Raw genomic sequence first — 21,241 nt, 5'->3', positions numbered from 1 at the left:
CTGGCAATGTGGGACAAAAATCCAAGAATGAGCTGAGACTCAGCATCAAGGGATTGAGATATCTTCTTGACCAAAAGGGGGAAGTGTGAAATGATACAAAATAAAGTGTCAATGGCTGAGAGATTCCAAACAGAGTCGAGAGGTTATCCTGAAGGTTATTCTTGCACATTTAATAGATATCACCTTGTTAGTCAAGATGTAATGGAGAGGCTGGAAGGAACTGCCTGAAAATGTAGAGCTGTGTTCCAGTAGCCATGTTCTTGAAGATGATTGTATGATATAGCTTTCACAAAGTGACTGTGTGATTGTGAAAACCTCGTGTCTGATGCTCCTTTTATCTACCTTATCAACAGCCAAGTAAAACAAATGGAATAAAAATAAATAATGAGGGAAACAAATGTTAAAATAAAATTAGATTGAAATGCTAATGATCAATGAAAGGGAGGGGTAAGGGGTATGGAATGTATGCATTTTTTTTCTGTTTTCTTTTTATTTTTTTCTGAATAGATGCAAATGTTCCAAGAAATGGTCATGATGGTGAATATGCAACTATGTGATGATGTTATGAATTACTGATTGTATAGATTATGCATTATATACTGATTATGTAGAATGGAATGATCATAATAAAAATATATTAAAAAAGTTACCTTAAGAAAAACAAACAAAATGAATAATTCAGTGGCATTGAGTACGTTTGCAGTGTTGTGCAGCCTTCACCTCTGTCTAGTTCTCAAACATTTTCATCACACCATGAGAATCCATTGTCATATCCAGGATCATGAAGGCGTGAAGATTTGTTCTACTGTTTTCTTTCAGGAATTTTATGGTTTTAGGTCTTACACTTAGGTCATTGATGCATTTTGAATTAATTTTTGTATATAATGTGAAGTAGGGGTCTGATTTCATTCTTTTGCAGGTGAAAATCTGGTTGTCTCAGTACTGTTTGTAGAAGAGACTGTACTTTCTCCGTTGAGTAATGGGGAAAATTGAATGGACTTGGCAGTTTCCAAAATCAATTGACCATTGATATATGGGTTTATTTTTGGAATTCCCAATTCTATTTTATTGGTCTAGATATCTGTCCTTATGCTAGTACCATGCTGTTTGGATTAATGTAGCTTTGTAGGAATTTTTAAAATTGGAAATTGTGAGACCTCCAACTTTGTTCTTTTTCAAGATAGTTTTGGCTAGTCAGAGCCTTGCTTTTTCATAATAATTTGATGATTGGCTTTTCCATTTCTGCAGAAAAGGTTGCTGGAATTTTGAACAGGATTGCATGAATATGTACATTGCTTAGGGGGTAGTATTGATATCTGTGCAGGCTTGAAAGGATCATATACCTTAGAAAAGCCATTTTTTCATGCTGATCCATCTTGTGGAGGCTGCTGTTTATTTTAATCCCTATTCAGAAAATTGATTAGATTATTGCCGCAGAGATGTGGCACACCCAATTATGGGTCTTAACCTTTGATTAAAGGGAGAAGTGACTCCATTCATTCCAGGTGGGTCTTTATTAGTTTACTGGAATCCTTTAAAAGAGGAAACATTTTGGAGAGAACAGCAGAACTGTAAGAACCATGAGAGCCCACGCAGCCAGAGACCTTTGGAGCTGAAGAAGGAAAACATCCCCAGGGGAGCTTCATGAAACAAGAAGACTGGAGAGAAAGAGAGCAGACATTGCCATGTTTACCATGTGCCTTTCCAGTTGAGAGAGAAACCCTGAATGTCATCGGCCTTCTTGAACCAAGATATCTCTCTGGAGCCTTAGATTGGACATTTCTATAGCCTTGCTTTAATTTGGAGATTTGCATGGCTTTATAATTGTAAACTTGCAACTTAATACATTTCCCTTTTAAAAAGCCGTTCTGTTCCTGGTATATTGCATTCCGGCAGCAAGCACACTAGGACAACATCTTAACTATATTAAGTTACAATCAATGAACACAGGATGTCTTTCCATTTATTTAGGTCTTTAATTTCTTTCAGCAGTGTTTTTTAGTTTTTAGTGTACAAATCTTTTATATCCTTGGTTAAATTTATTCCTAGATATTTTATTCTTTTAACTGTTATGGTAAATTTAATTGGTGACTCCAGGAAGTTGTGTGTCAGCCAGCATCACAAATACAGCTAAGCTATGGTGGGTCAGCCAGCATCCAGGTTTCCTAACTGATCTTGGGTCATTTCACTCTACCAAACCATATTTGTAATCATATCTTAAATGCAACCCCACTGGGATCTGTAGTCCATCTGTCCTCATTCTGTATATGTCCTCACTTCTCTTCCTTGTCAGGGTGAACTCCATGGACCATCATTATAATCACTCCTTTGCATATACCTTCAACTCCCTTGTCCCTCCTTCCCTCTAATACACTTGCTTGGTTGAATCCAACTTTCCTTGTCTACTGTGTACCTGCACTTATGATGCTCTTTGTGGCTAAAGAAAACTACCACCATAATGATTGGACTCACTGGTTTAATTTTGAATTCATGACCATCAGTCTCAGGTGGTCATGAGCATGCTTTTTCTGCCCAACAATTCTATTTTTTTTCCTTAGTACATTTATTTTCTCACTGTTCTAGGTGACTGCTTAATACTTCCTGTTTTCTCTTTAAATCTTCAACACCTCTCCCCACCCTCTCAGCTGAAAACCTTTCTTCCTATTCCACTGAGAAAATAAAGGCTTTCAGAAGAAAACTGCTACAAGATGCCATCACATCTACCTAAAATCTTACATCATAACCCACCCACTTTTTCTGTCTTCTTTCCTATGTGTTTGAAGTCTGTGTTTCTGTCCAAGACCAGCGCCCCCATGTGAACAACATCCCATCCCCTCTTGCCTAATCAAAGACATTGTTCTAGTGTTTATTTCTTCTCTCTTCTACTTCACAACAGTTTTTTATCAGCATGCAATCATGCCCTACTCTCTTGCATCTTTAAAAACAAACAAAAACATCCCTTAATCCCTCTTTCCTCCACCTACCTCTCCCCATTTATCTACCCATTATAGAAAAAAATCCTCAGAAGAGAAGTCTATCTTTCCTTTTCCCATTTCTTTTCTTCCCGTTCTCTCTTCAGTGACTGCAGTCAAGCTTTCACCCCCATTTTCCATCAAAATAGCTTTAAGGTCCTCAGCAACCTCCTCATTGCCAAATCCAAAGATTAGCTCTCATCTTTCATGTTATTCAACCTATAAATGACATTGATGCAGTTAATCACTCTGATGAAATGATTTGTTTGGTTTATAGAGAAGCCACTCTCACTTCTCCTGGAGAACTAGACCTAGAGACCCCCTGACATTTTTTTCTCCATCTCCTTTATCGATTTCCCTCATCTCTCCGACTCTTAATTATTAGTTGTCATGGTTAGGGACAGGTGTCAACTTGGCCAAGTTGTGGTACCTGTTCATCTGATTGGGCAAGCGCTGGCCTGTCTGTTGCAATGAGGACATTTCATAGGATTAGGTCATGATCACGTCAGCGACATCCACAGCTGATTCCATTTGTAATCAGCCAAGGGGGAGTGTTTTCTGCAATTAGTGATGCTAAATGCAATCATGGGAAGCCTTTTAAGGAGGACTCAGAGGAGACAGGTTCCATTCCTGCTTTGGCTGGTGAGCCTCTCCTGTGGAGTTCATCCAGGCCATCCATTGGAGTCATCGGCTTCGCAGCCTGCCCTGTGGATTTTGGACTCTGCGTTCCTACGGTCACGTAAGACGCTTTTATAAATTTTATATTTGCAAGTGTTCCCTGTTGATTCTGTTTCTCTAGAGAACCCTAACTAATACATTAGTAGATTGTAAGGCTGCATCCTCAGAGACTCTTAATCTCTGCCTACATTCACCATGTAGGTACTTTCCTCCCGGCTCATGACTTTAAATGCCATCTAGAGGCTCACACAGCTATCCAGTTGTCATCTTAACCTCTGTCTTGCACATCAGATCGTGTATCTATTTGACAACTCCATCTACATGTTTAATAGGCACATGTCTAAAAGAATTTTGGTTCCTATCGTTTACCCCATTCTTCTTACTGTTTTCTTCATCTCAGTGAATTTGATCTGTTTAGTTGCTTAGGCTCAAGACCTTGGTGTCATGTTTCGTCCCTTTGGTTCCATCCCATTCTACATCCAGTCAGTCCATCAGCAAGTACTGTAAGCTCTAATTTCAGAATATGTTCCAAACTGACCTCATACCACAGTGTTCATCATTACCCCCCGTTTCCAAGTCATCATCCATCCACCCCCGGCTTATTACAATTGCCTCTTAATTATCCTCCCTAACTGATCTCTTTCTTTGCCTCAATTTATTCTCCACAGCAACTATAATAATAATTTTAAAATATAAGGCAGATCATGACACTCTTCTGTTTAAAATACCCTGGTGGCTTCCCAGGGCCATTGCTCTCATAATGGCCCTTGAGACCCATGTTGATCCCACAGTGCTGAGGCCAGGCTCATCCCTCCAAGTCATGTCACATGTTGCCAGGGAGAGTTTCACTCCTGGAAGTCATGTCCCACATAGGGGGAGGGTAATGATTTTCCTTGCAGAATTGGGCTTAGAGAGAGAGGCCAAATCTGAGCAACAAGAGAGGGTTTCAGGAAGTAATTCTTAGGTGTAACTATAGGGATAGACTTAGCTTCTCTGCTACAGAAATAGGCTTCACAAGAGTATGCCTCAAAATCAAGGGCCTGGCCTATTGACTTGGGAGTTCCTAATGTTTGAGATAGTATTCTAGTTTGCTAGCTGCCGGAATGCAATATACCAGAAACAGAATGGCTTTTAAAAGGGGGAATTTAGTGAGTTGCTAATTCACAGTTCTAAGGCTGAGAAATTGTCCCAGTTAAAACAAGTCTACAGAAATGTCCAATCAAAAGCATCCATCCAGGGAAAGATACCTTAGTTCAAGAAGTCCACTGTCACGGTTTCTCTTTCATTTGGAAGGGCACATGGCTAACACAGTCAGAGTTTCTCTCTCATCTGGAAAGGCACATGGTGAACACGGTCAGGGTTCCTCTCTCATCTGGAAGGGCACATGGCGAACACAGCGTCATCTGCTAGCTTCTTCTCCTGGCTTCCCTGTTTCATGAAGCTCCCTGGGAGGCGTTTTCCTTCTTCATCTCCAGAGATTGCTGGCTGGTGAACTCTGCTTTTCGTGGCTATGTCATTCTGCTCTGTTCTCTCTGAATCTCTTTCATTCTCCAAAATGTTTCCTCTTTTATGGGACTCCAGAAACTTATCAAGACCCACCCAAATGGGTGGAGACATGTTGTCACCTAATCCAGTTTAATAACCACTCTTGATTAAATCACATCTCCAGGGAGATGATCTGATTATAGTTGCAAACATATAGTATTGAATAAGGATTGTTCTGCCTTTATGAAATGGGATTTAGACCCGAACATGGCTTTTCTAGGGGACGTACATCCCTTCAAACCAGCACAGATAGTATCAGGGGTTTCCCTGTTGGTAAAGCTTAATAGAACCATATTTTTTCTTCTATCCCTCAAGGTACTTTGGCAATACTTTTTAATTATCTGCTCAACATACTCTGTCATATATCCAGGTATTACATTAAACTGTATACAGAATTGCAAGTCCTCATTCCCATTCTGGACCCCATATGTTTGGGTTGTGTAAATGATTTAGATTGTGTATTACAGAAAATTTAGGTTTTGGACAAAATAAAGCTCTTTTCCTTTGGTCTCATATGAAGTTCTAAATACAGACAATGTCATCCTTACCCCTGTATTCTGATTTCCCTGAGTCCTGACACAATTGGCATTGTTTTTATCTCTGTTTGAGGCCTGATCTTTTTTTTTTGGTTTCTGTAACAGTTGTATGTAGCAATGATGAGTTTCAGAGCTGCAGAACTCCACCTCTGAATCTTAGGTGTTACACAGGTAGCCCAAGTTCCAGGGAGATACCAGGTTCTACATATATAGCACAGCATCTCAAAATCTAAAAATAACATTTACAGCTCTTGCCTAAATGTGACTGATCTAACAGGCTCCAGTTTTTTCATAAGTGTTTTCTAAAAGAGAACATACAATATTTGTTGTTTTGTTCTGGGCTTATTTTGCACCATATAATGGTGCAAAGTTTCATTCACCTTTTTGCATGCCTCACGACTTTGTTCCTTTCTGTAGCTGTACGATATACCATCATATGTATACACCACAGTTAGTCATTCTACTTCTCAGTATATCCTTCAGCCACCTCCCTCTGTTGGGCATTATGTGTAATTTCCATAGTCAACAGTCCATGTCTCACATTTACCCTAGTTGTACAGTCATCAACATGCTCAATTTTAGACAATTTTTGTTGTTTCGAAGAGAAAAATAGCTGAGAAATGACACCTCGACCAATAGAAAATCTAAACCTCCCCTTGTAGCTTTCCTTCCCAGTTATTTACCCCTGGTATTGCTGTAATACTGTTGATGTCTTCCTGTTAAATATAGACCACATAGCCTGCAATAGTATTTTTCCCCCTATGGCCCTCTGTTGCTGATTCTTTGTACAAGATTCATAACTTTGAAGTAGTTTATGAAAGAACTTATTTATATTTGTAGTGTTAATTGGTGATGGCTCTATACAACCCATTTCAGTTATGTTCACCTTCAATATGGCAGTATTATTTACAGATCCACTAATGAACTGCCTTCACTTCTGTCCATTCCCTTACATTTAAGTTCAACCTCATTAGGTATTTGTTCACCCATCTCTAGCTTTTGTGTATCTCTAGGTCCCCTATATTCTATGTTATAAGCCGCTGAGTTTACCTTTACCAAAGTCATAATAGTGAAATCGTGTAGTATCTATCATTTTTTGTCTAACTTACTTCACTCAGCATTTTGTCCTCAAGGTTCATCCACATTGTCAAATGCTTTGGAACCTCATTTTGTCTTACTGCTGCATAATATTCAGTTGTATGTATATACCACATTTTATTTATACCCTCATCTGTTGATGGGCTCTTGGATTGTTGCCATCTTTTGGAATTGTGAATAATGCTGTTATGAACATTGGTGTGCAAATGTTTGTGTCACTGCTTTTAGCTCTTCTGGGTATATACCAAGTAGCGGTATTGCTGGGTTGTAGGGCAACTCAGTATTTAGTTTTCTAGGAAACTGCCAAACTGTTTTCCATGGTGGCTGTACTATTATACATTACCACAAGCAATGCATAAGTGTTCCAGTTTCTTTACATCCTCTCCAACATTCATAGTTCCCTGTTTGTTTAATAGCAGCCATTCTTATAGGTGTGAGGTAATATTGTAATCTTGATCAGCATTTCCCTTATAGCTAATGAGAATGATCATCTCTTCATGTACTTTTTAGTCATCTGTGTTTGCTCTTTGGAAAAATATCTATTTATATCTTCAGCCCATTTCATTATTGGGTCATTTGATCTTTTGTTGTTGAGTTGTATGATTACTTTATGTATATAGGATATCAAGCCTTTATCATACATGTGATTTCTAAATATTTCCTCCCACTGAGGTGGCTGCTTTTTCACCTTTTTTTGAGGGGGGGGGGGCGGTGCATGGTCTGGGAATCGAACCTGGTTCTCCCGCATGGAAGGCAGGCATTCTAACCACTGAACTACCTGTGCATTCTTTTTTTTTTTTTTTAATTTTTTTTTATTAATCAAAAAAAAGAAAAATTAACACAACATTTAGAAATCATTCCATTCTACACATGCACTCAGTAATTCTTAGTATCATCACATAGATGTATGATCATCATTTCTTAGTACATTTGCATCGATTTAGGAAAAGAACTAGCAAAACAGCAGAAAAAGATATAGAATGTTAATATAGAGAAGAGAATTAAAATATTAATACTAATAAAAAATATATATATATAAAAAAGGAAAAAGAAAAAAAACAAAAACAAAAGATACAAACAAACAAACAAACAAACAAAAAACTATATTTCAGGTGCAGCTTCATTCAGTGTTCCAACATAGTTACATTACACTTAGGTATTATTGTGCTGTCCATTTTTGAGTTTTTGTATCTAGTCCTGTTGCACAGTCTGTATCCCTTCAGCTCCAATTACCCATTATCTTACCCTGTTTCTAACTCCTGCTGGTCTCTGTTACCAATTATATATTCCAAGCTGATTCTCGAATGTCGGTTCACATCAGTGGGACCATACAGTATTTGTCCTTTAGTTTTTGGCTAGACTCACTCAGCATAATGTTCCTCTAGGTCCATCCATGTTATTACATGCTTCATAAGTTTAGTCTGTCTTAAAGCTGCATAATATTCCATCGTAGGTATACACCACAGTTTGTTTAGCCACTCGTCTGTTGATGGACATTTTGGCTGTTTCCATCTCTTTGCAATTGTAGAAAATGCTGCTATAAACACTGGTGTGCAAATGTCCGTCTGTGTCTTTGCCCTTAAGTCCTTTGAGTAGATACCTAGCAGTGGTATTGCTGGGTCGTAATCCATTCTGCCAGTCTATGTCTTTTGATTGGGAAATTCAGTCCATTAACTTTTAGTGTTATTACTGTTTGGATAATATTTTCCTCTACCATTTTGGCTTTTGTATTATATATATCATATCTGATTTTCCTTCTTTCTACACTTTACTCCATACCTCTCTCTTCTGTCTTTTCCTATCTGACTCTAGTGTTCCCTTTAGTATTTCTTGCAGAGCTGGTCTCTTGGTCACAAATTCTCTCAGTGACTTTTTGTCTATAAATGTTTTAATTTCTCCTTCATTTTTGAAGGACAATTTTGCTGGATATAGAAGTCTTGGTTGGCAGTTTTTCTCTTTTAGTAATTTAAATATATCATCCCACTGTCTTCTAGCTTCCATGGTTTCTGCTGAGAAATCTACACATAGTCTTATTGGGTTTCCCTTGTATGTGACAGATTGTTTTTCTCTTGCTGCTTTCAAGATCCTCTCTTTCTCTTTGACCTCTGACATTCTAACTAGTAAGTGTCTTGGAGAACGCCTATTTGGGTCTATTCTCTTTGGGGTGCGCTGCACGTCTTGGATCTGTAATTTTAGGTCTTTCATAAGAGTTGGGAAATTTTCAGTGATAATTTCTTCCATTAGTTTTTCTCCTCCTTTTCCCTTCTCTACTCCTTCTGGGACACCCACAACACGTATATTTGTGCGCTTCATATTGTCATTCAGTTCCCTGATCCCCTGCTCAAGTTTTTCCATTCTTTTCCCTATAGTTTCTGTTTCTTTTTGGAATTCAGATGTTCCATCCTCCAGTTCACTAATTGTAGCTTCTGTCTCTTTAGATCTACCATTGTAGGTATCCATTGTTTTTTCCATTTTTTCTTCTTTGTCCTTCACTCCCATAAGTTCTGTGATTTGTTTTTTCAGATTTTCTATTTCTTCTTTTTGTTCAGCCCATGTCTTCTTCATGTCCTCCCTCAATTTATTGATTTGGTTTTTGAAGAGTTTTTCCATTTCTGTTCGTATATTCAGCATTAGTTGTCTCAGCTCCTGTATCTCATTTGAACTATTGGTTTGTTCCTTTGACTGGGCCATATCTTCAATTTTCCGAGCGTGATCTGTTATTTTCTGCTGGTGTCTGGGCATTTGATCAGATTTCCCTGGGTGTGGGACCCAGCTGGTTGAAAGGTTTTTCTGTGAAATCTCTGGGCTCTGTTTTTCTTTTCCTGCCCAGTAGGTGGTGCTCGTGGTGCTCGTCTGTCTGCGGGTCCCACCAGTAAAAGATGCTGTGGCTCCTTTAACTTGCCAATCCGAATCTCGCAGTCGGCCCGGGAAACCGCGTGTGGAGGGGGGGTCGCTGGCTGCCGCGGCCCGGGGGAGTGCCGGTCCAAACCGCCCAGCTGGCCCGAGACGCCAAGCGTGGTGGGAGGGCCCCGCCACCCAACGCCCCCAGCCAGACTGGGGAGCCACGCGCGCGGAGGGGACCCCAGTCGCCAGCCGCCCCGACCGGGAAGACGCGTGCCCCTCGGGCATCCCACCGCAGCGGACCCTCCCCACCCGCTCAGCCGCTCCAGAATGTGGTATGCTTTTTGGTCTGTCGTGGCTCCGGGAGCTGTTTCGTATTGTTTCTGTTTCTTTAGTTGCTGTTCTGGAGGAGGAACTAAGACCCGCGTGTCTTACTAAGCCACCATCTTCTCCGGAAGTCCTACCTGTGCACTCTTTTTCACCTTTTTAACAAAGTCTTTGAGGCACAGAAGCATTTAATTTTGAGGAGTTCCCATTTACCTATTTTTTTCTTTCGTTGCTTTGTGTTTGAGGTGTAAAGTTTAGGAAACTACTTCCTAATACTAGGTCTTGAAGATGTGTTTCTTTATATTTTCTTCTAGGAGTCTTATGATACTGGTCTTTTATTTAGGTGTTTGATCCACTTTGAGTTAATTTTTTAATAGGATGTAATGTAAGAGTCCTCTTTTATTCTTTTGGCTTCTGATATCTAGTTCTCCCATGCCCATTAATTGAAAAGACTTTCTGTCACAGTTCAGTGGATTTGGGGACCTTGTAGAAGATCATTTGACAGTAGATTTGGTGGTCTATTTCTATACTCTTGATTCGCTCTCATTGGTCAGTACTTCAGTTTTGTGCCAGTACCATGCATGCTATTTAGTCCACTGTGGCTTTGTGATAAACTTTAAAATCAGAAAGTATTAATCCTTCCACTTTGTTCTTCTTTTTTAGAATAGTTTTAGCTATTTGAGATCTCTTTCCCTTCTAAATGAATTTGGTAATTTTCCAAGTCTTAGAAATATGTTTTTGGTATTTTTATTGGTAATGCGTTGAATCTGTAGATCAATTTGTGTAGAATTGACATCTTAACTACATTTAACCTTCCTATCTATGAGCAGGGAATGTGTTTCCACCTATTTAAATCGTTTATTTCTTTTAGCAATGTTATGTAGCTTTCTGTGTACAGGTCCTTTATATCTCTGGTTCAGTTTATTCCTAGATACTTGCTTCTTTTAGTTGTTATTTTGAATGGAATTTTTTCCTTAATTGTCTCCTCGGTTAAGTAATTCCTTATGTATAGAAACATTCCTGATTTTTGCAACTTAATCTTGTATCCTTCACTTGCTGCATTTATTTATTAGCTCATATAGCTTTGTCTTAGATGTCTCAGAATTTTCTTAGTATCATGTCATGTGCAAATAATGAAAGTTTTACATTCTTCCTTTCTCATTTGGATGACTTTTATTTCTTTTTCTTGCCTGATTGTTCTGGCTAAAACTTCTAGTAGTGTTGAATAATAGTAACAGAGGGCATCTTTGTCTCATTTTCAGTCTTAGGGGGAACATTTTCAGTCTCTCTTTGTTGAGTACAGTGCTGACTATGGGTTTTTTATATATGCCCTTTATGATATTGAGGAAGTTTCCTTCAATTCCTCCTTTTTGAAGTGTTTTTATCAGTAAAAGATGCTGAATTTTGTCAAATGTTTTTTCACCATCAGTCAAGATGATCATGTGATTTTTCTCTTTCGATTTGTTAATGTGCTGTATTACATTGATTGATCTTCTTGTGTTAAATCAGCCTTGCATCCCTCATATAATCCCCACTTGGTATAGTGTATAATTCTTTTAATGTGTTATTGGATTTGATTTTCTAGTATTTTGTGGATTCAAATTCTAGCTCTGGGACTTACCAGTCGGGCATGTTACCTGGACTCTTTGCCTCAGTTTGCTCATAAGGTGGGCATAATATCAGCATCTACCTCAGTCAGTTGTAATGAGGATTAGATGAATAGAGATTTATCAAGTGCTTAGAACAGTGCTAGAACATAATAAGTACTATCTGAGTATTTATTAAATAAATAAAATAAAACATACTCCTTTCCCTCAAGGTTAATTTAGTTAAGGAGATAGATGGACAACCAAATAACTCTAGAGTTTTCTGTAAGTTCAGTGATAGATGTATTTGCAGCAGGGCCACACAAGGGGCTTCTGAGTTTGGGGATCGTAAGTTATGTTCCTGTGGCCTGAAAATGATAAAAGAAACAGATTTTCTGCAATATTTAGAATGATGAGAGTCTTAGTTTGAATGAGGCCTGTCCCATTTAGCATTTGCTTTAATTTAATTTTTTCATCTTTCTTATTTGCAGTGGGAAGAGTGCGATCAACTTAGTTACTTTGCTTTTTGATGCCTTCTTAGAACCAAAAGTCTTATCATAATTGTTTTGTATCCTCACTGCTTACAACAGAGCAAACGGTCAATGAGAGTTTATTGACTGGTTATGAATAAAATGTGGGGAAACATTTCTGTGGTTCACTGGTATTTTGTGGTACATTTTTGTAATCAGTTGATAACTCTGGAATATTATAAGAAAGAAGTGACAGATTTAATTTTTATTACAACTAACTAAAACCTGATCATTTTGCTACTGTGAGTAATGGTAAAATTTATATCTTAGTATAATTTTTGTTTCTCATTTTTGGTATTTAAGATCTCACTTTTAAAAATGAACCTAGTATATAGCTTTATTAAATAAAAACTTAGTGTGATTAAAAGTAAGCTTAGTGTAAATCTACAATATCAGTTAAGGAAGTGATAAACAGATTATAGTAAGGGGATTAAGGTACTGTTTTTAAAAGTGAGTTGGTAACTTGATAGAATGCTGGTTTATTACTTCTTAAATGAGTACATTTTTTTTTCCCCCAAGGCATATATGGCTATTAAGCTCTTGATTTATGTAATGCCTTTCCTACATCTCTGAATGGTTATTGATAACATCAGTGATACTCTCTGGCAGAGTTGTGTTCCTGCTGATTAGTTATAGAATGCTTTTTTTCTCCTGCATGTTGTAGATCCGAAGGAGACGCCTTGCACGACTTGCTGGTGGACAGACCTCCCAGCCGACTACCCCTCTCACCTCTCCGCAGAGAGAGAACCCTCCGGGACCTCCTCTAGCAGCATCAGCCCCAGGCCCCTCCCAGAGTCTTGGTCTTAATGTCCACAACATGACCCCAGCTACCTCCCCAATAGGTGCATCAGGTAAGCCAACTTCATACCTAGGATGTGCTTATAATTCTGATTTTAGCTTTCTATTAAACTTGCAGTTGTCATATTTTTATAACATGCTAAGATGAAGTGGCATCAACTTTTTAAAATGCTGCAAGCAGTAGTTTAAAAAGTAAGATCATTGTAATCTGTTTTGTTATTGTCTATTCATTTGGTAATGATCTGTTAAAATTATTTTCCTTTCCATAAATTTTATTTTTTTGTCTAAACAGGGACAGGTCTTATCTCTGATGGGAAGGTGATTAAGACTGAATCTGTTCTGCTGATTTTATGAGTTTGGTTGAAGCTTTTATTTTAAAATAAAATAATCAGAAAGAGCAAGACTGAAATAATAGTTAAAATGACAAGCCTTTTATTAGGGACTTCTTTGTCTTCATTCTACATTGGCACAGAACTTTTTCTCTAAATTTTAAAAGTATGAAACTTCACCTGATGTAAACCCTGGACAGCTGTTTAACTATGGTAAAGTTTTATTTCCTCAAAGTGAATAAGCTCAAAGTTAATATGCAGGACTATCTTTGTTGGTAAATGATGATATTGAGTCATACTGTATATTTGAAATATCTTTCCTTTCTCTAAGTGAATTTTCTATTAAGCATAATAATAAGATTCAGAATTCCTCTGATTGTAACTCTCCTTTATTAGATATCAGTGTAGATTTTTCACCATGTAAATGTAAATGCTTATATATAATTCTTAATCATAAGAGAGAGATTCAAGCAAAAATATCAATTAGGAGTGAACACTGGGTTTGCACAAAATATCTCCTCTTAACATCTTCTTGGAGAACCTGTTGTGGTATTTTCTATTGGGGTTGAAGTGTTTAGGATTCCACCTGCATTTTTATCTCTGTCTCGGAGATGGTACTAACTGTAGTACTGATTACTCACCATGATCAAGGCACATCTCAAATGCTAGAATTTATCCAGAGAGAGTTAAAGAGATGAGAATGAAACTTAAAATCTCATTGCATCAAAAAAGTCAAGCAGAAGACCCAGAGCTGTACATGCTCTTTGCACACTCAACACAAACAGCTCAGCACCATTATCTCGGGACCATCAACAACAACCTCTTCTTGCCCTTTATCCCTGCTAAAAGCAGCCCCTAGGTCTCCCAGATTCTCATCCCTTATTTTCCAGTCTCTAATCTCTGCCCAGCTTAGTATATACTCTGACCTCACCTTCTCTCTCTTAAAATTTTGAAATCCTCACAGTCAATTGCTATCCAAATTCTACTTTGTGAATGTCCCTTCCCCTTGGTGCTCTCACCAAATCCACGGCCTTTCCCTGTACTCTTTGTGTGAGAGGTGGGACTGGTATCTTCCTTTGCTCCTCATTTTGTCCTCTAGAGTATTCTTCCTCCTCCCTAAAAACACCTGGCTTTGTTTTTTTGCTTGTTTAATTAATTATTTATTTATTTTCATCACATAGTTGTATATTCATCATCATGATCATTTCTTAGAACATTTGCATCAATTCAGAAAAAGAAATAAAAAGAAAACAGGAAAAAATTCATACGTACCGTACCCCTTACCCCTCCCTTTCATTGATCACTGGCATTTCTATCTACTAAATTTATTACATTTGTTCTCCCTATTATTTATTTATTTTTAATCCATATGTTTTACTCATCTGTCCATAAGGTATATAAAAGAAGCATCAGACACAAGGTTTTCACAGTCACACAGTCACATTATGAAAGCTTATCATTATGCAGTCATCTTCAAGAAACATGGCTACCGGAACACAGCTCTACACTTTCAGACAGTTCCCTCCAGCCTCTCTGTTATACCTTAATTAAAAAAGAGGTATCTATTTAATGCGTAAGAATAACCTCCAGGATAACCTCTCTACTCTGTTTGGAATCTCTCAGCCATTGACACTTTATTTTGTATCATTTATCTCTTTCCCCTTGTGATCGAGAAGGTTTTCTCAATCCCTTGGTGCTGAATCCCAGCTCATTCTAGAATTTCTGTCCCACATTGGCAAAACGGTCCATACTCCTGGGAGTTATATCCCACGTAGAGAGGGGGAGGGGAGTGAGTTTGCTTTGTCATGTTGGCTGAGTGAGAGAGGCCACATCTGAGCAACAAAAGAGGTTTTCTTGGGGGTGACTCTTAGGCCTAATTTTAAGTAGGCTTGACCTATCCTCTGTGGGGTTAAGTTTCATATGAACAAACCCCAAGATTGGGAGCTTAGCCTATGCTTTGGTTGTCCCCACTGCTTGTGAGAATATCAAGAATTCTCCACTTGGGAAAGATGGATTTTCCCACTTTCTCACCATTCCCCCAAGGGGACTTTGCAAATACTTTTTTATTCCCTGTTAAAGTCCTTCTGGGATTTATCGAGGCATCACTCTGGACAAATCTCATTCCCTACTCAAGGTTCCATGTACTTACGGTATTCAATTAAATTGTCCATATAGATTATATTAGGAAATGTACTAGTCAAAATATGAATTTTGTATCAAGTAAACATTTTTTGCTTTAGTCTCACACATAAATTAAACTTTTAAAATATTAATTACCATCTATTTTCAACACCCTGCATTACTGACACTCCTTTGTTCTTTCTCATGCCAAACATGTTTTAAATTTGTACATTTAGTCACTGTTGTTATACACTCTAGGCATTCCTAGATTATACCATCTCAGTCTTTATCGTCTATCTTTTCTTCTGATTTCATTTGTGCCCCCAGGCCTCCTCCCTCTATCATTGTCACATTCAGCTTTATTCAGTGTTCTAACATTATTGTATTACAGTTAGGTAGTATTGTGCTATCCATTTGTGAATTTTTACTATGAGTCCCATTGCACAATCTGTATCCCTTCAGTTCCAATTACTCAAAATCTATTTCTATCTCCTGATGACCTCTGTTCTTAACTGAAATTATCCAAGTTCATTCAATAATGTTAGTTCATATCAGTGAGACTATACAGTATTTGTCATTTTGTTTCTGGCTGATCTCACTCAGCATAATGTCCTTAAGGTCCATTCATGTTGTTACATACTTTATAACTTTATTCTGTCTTACAGCTGCATAATATTCCATCATATGTGTATATCACAGCTTGTTTAGCCGCTTGTCTGTTAATGGACGTTTGGGCTGTTTCCATCTCTTGACAATTGTAGATAATGCTACTGTAAACATTGGTGTGTCTTTGCCCTCTTGTCCTCTGAGTAGATACCTAGCAATGGTATTGCTGGGTCATATGGCAATTCTATACTCAGCTTCCTGAGGAACTGCCAAACTGCCTTCCACAGCAATTGTACCATTTTATATTCCACCACCAACAGTGGATAAGTGCCTCTTTCTCCACATCCTCTCCAGCATTTCCCATTTTCTGTTTTATTGATAGTGGCCATACTGGTGGGTGTGAGATGATATCTCAGTGTGGTTTTGAATTACATTTCCCTAATAGCCAGGAAAATTGAGCATCTTTTCATGTGCCTTTTGGCCATTTGTATTTCCTCTTCTGAGAAGTGTCTGTTCAAGTCTTTTGCCCATTTTGTAATTGGGATGTCTGTCTTTTTGTTGGGTTGAACAATCTCTTTATATTTGGGACACCCTGCCCTTCCAGATAAATTTGATTATTGGTTTTCCTATTTCTGTAAAGTAAGTTTTTTTGGATTTTAATTGGTATTGCATTGAATCTATATGTCAATTTAGTAGAATTGACATCTTAACTATATTTAGTCTTCCAGTCCGTGAACACAGTATGCCCTTCCATTTATTTAGGTCTTCTGTGATTCCTTTTAGCAATTTCTTGTAGTTTTCTATAAGTCTTTATACCCTTAGTTTAATTTATTCCTAAATATTTTGTTCTTTTGGTTGCAATTATAAATGAAATTTTTTTCTTGAATTCCCTCAGATTGCTCATTACTAGTGTATAGAAACACTACAGATTTTTGAGTGTTGATCTTGTAACCTGCCACTTACAATAATAAAAAGCTGAACTCATTTATTAGCTCTAGTAGTTTTGCTGTGGATTGTGTTTTGTGTTTTTGAAGTTTTTACATGATGATATTACATATAGTATCATAACATCTGCAAACAGTGAGAGTTTGGCTTCTTCCTTTCCAATTTTGATGCTTTGTATTTCTTTTTTTTGTCTAATTGCTCTGGGTAGAACTTCCAATGCAATGTTGAATAACGGTAGTGATAGTGGACATCCTTGTCTTGTTCCTGATCTTAGGGGGAAAGCTTTCAGTTTTTCCCCATTGAGGATGGTGGTAGCTGTGGGTTTTTCATATATTCCCTTTATTATATTGAGGAAGTTCCCTTCTTTATCCTTTGAAGTGTTTTCAGCAAGAAAGGATGTTGAATTTTGTCAAATGCCTTTTCTGCATTAATTTAGATGATTATGTGGTTTTTCTGCTTTGATTTGTTGTTATAGTGTATTACATTAATTGATTTTCTTATGTTGAACCATCCTTGCATACCTGGGATGAATCCTACTTGGTCATGGTGTGTAATTCTTTTGATGTGCTACTGGATTCAATTTGCAGGAATTTTGTTGAGAATTTTTCCATCCATGTTCATGAGAGATATTGGTCTGTAAGTTTTTTTTCTTGTAGTATCTTTATCTGGCTTTGGTATGAGGGTGATGTTGGCTTTGTAGAATGAGTTAGGTAGCTTTCCCTCCTCTTCAAAATTTTTGAAGAGTTTGAGCAGGATTGGTACTAATTCTTTCTTGAATGTTTGGTAGAATTCACATGTGAAGCCATCTGGTCCTGGACTTTTTGGGGGGACCTTCTTAATGACTGATTTAATTTCTTTACTTGTGATTGGTTTGTTGAGGGCATCTATTTCTTCTCGAGTCAATGTTGGTTGTTCATGCCTTTCTAGGAAGTTGTCCATTTCATCTATGTTCACTAATTTGTTAGCATTAAGTTATTCATAGTATTCTCTCATTACCTCCTTTATTCTCTGGGGTCAGCGGTTATGTCTCCTCTTCCATTTCTGGTTTTATTTATTTGCGCCCTCTCTCTTCTTCTTTTTGTCAACCCTGCTAAGGGTCCATCAGTCCTATTGATTTTTCTCATAGAACCAACTTCTGGTTTCATTGATTTTCTTGATTGTTTTCATGTTCTCAATTTCATTTATTTCTGCTCTAATCTTCGTTATTTCTTTCCTTTTGCTTGCTTTGGGGTTAGTTTGCCGTTCTTTCTCTAGTTCTTACAAGTGAACAGTGAATTCCTCGATTTTTGCTTTCTTTTATTTTGGGGGTGGGCAGGGGGGTGTGCATGGTCCAGGAATCAAACCTGGGTCTCCCGCATGGAAGGCAGGTATTCTAACTACTGTACTACCTCTTCTTTTTTGATACAGGCATTTAGGGCAATAAATTTCCCTCTTAGCACTGTCTTTGCTGCATTCCATAAATTTTGATATGTTGTATTTTCGTTTTCATTTGCCTTGAGATAATTACTGATTTCTCTTATAATTTCTTCCTTGATCAGATTAAGAATGTGTTGTTGAGTCTCCACATATTTGTGAATTGTCTGACACTCTGCCTATTATTGATTTCCAACTTAATTCCTTTATGATCCATGAAAGTGCTTTCTATTATTTCAGTCTTTTTAACTTTATTGAGACTTGTTTTGTGACCCAGCATATGGTCTCTGTTTGAGAATGATCCATGAGCACTTGAGAAAAAGGTGTATTCTGCTGTTGTAGAGTATAATGTTATATGAATGTCTGTTAAGTCTAGTTCATTTATTGTATTATTCAAATTCTCTGTTTCTTTATTGATCCTCTGTCTAGATGTTTTGTCCATTGATGATAGTGGGGAATTGAAGTCTCCAATTATTATGGTAGATATGTCTATTTCTCTTTTCAGTGTTTGCCTCATGTATTTTGGAGCACTCTGGCTTGGTGCATAAATATTTATGATTGTTAAGTTTTCTTGTTGAATTGTTCCTTTTATTAATATATAGTGTCCTTCTTTGTCTCTTTTAATCATTTTACATTTGAAGTCCAATTTGTTGGATATTGATATAGTTACTCCTGTTCTTTTCAGATTGTTGTTTGCATGAAATATCTTTTCCCAACCTTTCACTTTCATCCCATGTTTATCCTTGGGTCTAAAATGCACCTCCTGCAGACAGCATATAGATAGGTCCTGTATTTTAATCCATTCTGGCAGTTTGCGTCTTTTGATTGGGGAATTCAATCCATTAACATTTAGTGTTATTATTGTAAAGGCAGTACTTTCTTCTACCATTTTGTATTTTACATGTCATATCTAATTTTTCTTCTTTTCCCCTTTACTAATAGTCTTCATTTGTACACTTTTCTCCACACCTTTCTCTCCTGTGTTTTCCTGTCTCTAGTGCTCCCTTTAGTATTTCTTGCAGAGCTGGCCTCTCGGTCACACATCCTCTCAGTGATTTTTTTGCCTGAAAATGTTTTAATTCTCCCTCATTTTTGAAGGACAATTTTGCTGGATATAGAATTCTTGGTGGCTGTTTTTCTCTTTTAGTATCTTAAATATATCATACCACTATCTTCTCTCCTCCATAGTTTCTGCTGAGAAATCTATGTATAGTCTTATTGGGCTTCCTTTGTATGTGATGGATTACTTTTCTTTTCCTGCTTTCAAAATTCTCCTTCTCTTTGATATCTGACATTCTGATTAGAAAGTGTCTTGGAGTACATCTGTTTGATTCTATTCTGTTTGGGGCATGCTGCACTTCTTGGGTCTGTCATTGTAAGTCCTTCAAAAGAGTTAGGAAATTTTCAGTGATCATTTCTTCCATTTGATATTCTCCTCCTTTTCCCTTCTCTTCTTCTTCTGAAATACCTGCAACATGTATATTCGTGTGCTTCATGCTCATATCTTCCCGTTCTTTTCCCTATATTTTCTTTTGCTTGTCAGATTTCAGATGTCCTATCCTCCAGTTCGCTAATCCTATCTGCTGCCTCTTGGAATCTAACATTGTAGGTTTCCATTGTTTTCTTCATCTCTTCCACTGTGCCTTTCATTCCCATAAGTTCTGTGATTTGTTTTTTCAAATTTTTGAGTACTTCTTTTTGTTTGTCCCTTGCCTTCTTTCTATCCTCCCTCAATTCATTGATTTAATTTTTTATGAGATTTTGCATGTTTTTTCAAACATCCTGAATTAATTGTTTCAACTACTGTATCTAATTTGAATTGTTGGTTTGTTCCTTTGACTGGGCCATCTCTTCAGTTTTCCTACGATGATTTGTTAATTTTTTGCTGGCATCTAGACATTTAATTTCCTTAATTAGTTTATTCTGGAGATTGTTTTCACTGTTTTTACCTAGGATTTTCTTGCTGGATGAGTTGTCTGTCTGTTCTTTAATTCAGTTCAGCTTATTCTAGACCTCTAGCATAGGTTTTGTTTTAACAGATTAGAATTTTTCAGTTCTTGTTTTCTTGTTTCTTGCCCTGCCTGTATGGTGCCTTTTTTTTTTTTTTTTTCGGTCCTTAGGTGGGTCTGCTTAGGTATTATAGACCCCAGTCAGATTATCCCAGACCAGACTTCCCTCCTCTCAGGAGGAAAGAGTCAGCTGCATCAGTTTTTCCTGAGGATGAGACCCAACAGGTTGAGAAACTTTCCTGTGAAGCCTCTAGACTCTGTGTTTTTCCTATCCTGCCCAGTGTGTGGCACTTGTTTGCCTACAGGTTCCACTAGCATAAAGTGATGCAGTGTCTTGAACTTCAGCTGACTCTCCCTGCTGGGTGTGGTCGAGACAGAGGAGGGGTTGTAGAGTGGCTTTAATTCCTTCAGTTTTCCAGACCTTGGGGTCTAAATTCTTTGAGGGAGGGACTTTACCTGAGCAGGGCCCCACCTCTCTCCTGGGGAAGGCAGAGCCTCCAGGGAGTTTCTTCCTTTCGCCTGACCAGCCTCTTTGTCTTTCAGGCAAGCTTAAATCCACCCTTGCCTGGGGCGGTTGGAGCCTGAGAAGCCTTGTAGTTGTATCTAAAGAGTAGGCAAGCCTTAGAAACACAGCCACAAATAAACAAACAAAAATCCTTTTTAGAGTAGGACCCTCCTTTCTCAGGTTTGCAAATCAAGAGCTTAAGTTGGTAAATTGCTCTGTGTGTCTCCAGATCCTGTGTGTACCCTCCTTTTCTTCAGAGCCCAGACTCTTTCAAGTATTTTGTGCTGTCAAATCCGAAAAAAGCTCTGTTTTTTTTTTTTCTTCTTTTTCTGTCAGCCCTGCCCCCTCTGCACCAAGGCAAAAACCAGCAATCTCAGCTTACTCCAGGTTCAACTGAGCTGG

The 21,241-nt window shown here is 37.8% G+C and overlaps 1 protein-coding gene across 4 annotated transcripts in view; it reads left to right on the top strand.

Moving 5' to 3' along the window:
• The window catches only part of UBE4B (ubiquitination factor E4B), a 188,161-nt gene that overhangs the window by 45,733 nt on the left and 121,187 nt on the right, over positions 1-21,241 (top strand). For all 4 annotated transcript variants that reach the window (XM_077151361.1, XM_077151362.1, XM_077151364.1 and 1 more), the window contains one exon: positions 12,778-12,964. In XM_077151361.1, coding sequence (XP_077007476.1) covers positions 12,778-12,964 — 187 coding nt within the window. The remainder of the gene's footprint in view (positions 1-12,777; positions 12,965-21,241) is intronic.

Source organism: Tamandua tetradactyla, chromosome 2 (assembly GCF_023851605.1).
Source record: "Tamandua tetradactyla isolate mTamTet1 chromosome 2, mTamTet1.pri, whole genome shotgun sequence".
NCBI classification, from domain to species: Eukaryota; Metazoa; Chordata; class Mammalia; order Pilosa; family Myrmecophagidae; genus Tamandua; species Tamandua tetradactyla.
Note: the sequence above shows the minus strand (reverse complement) of the source record. Positions and strands in the feature narration are given on the sequence as shown.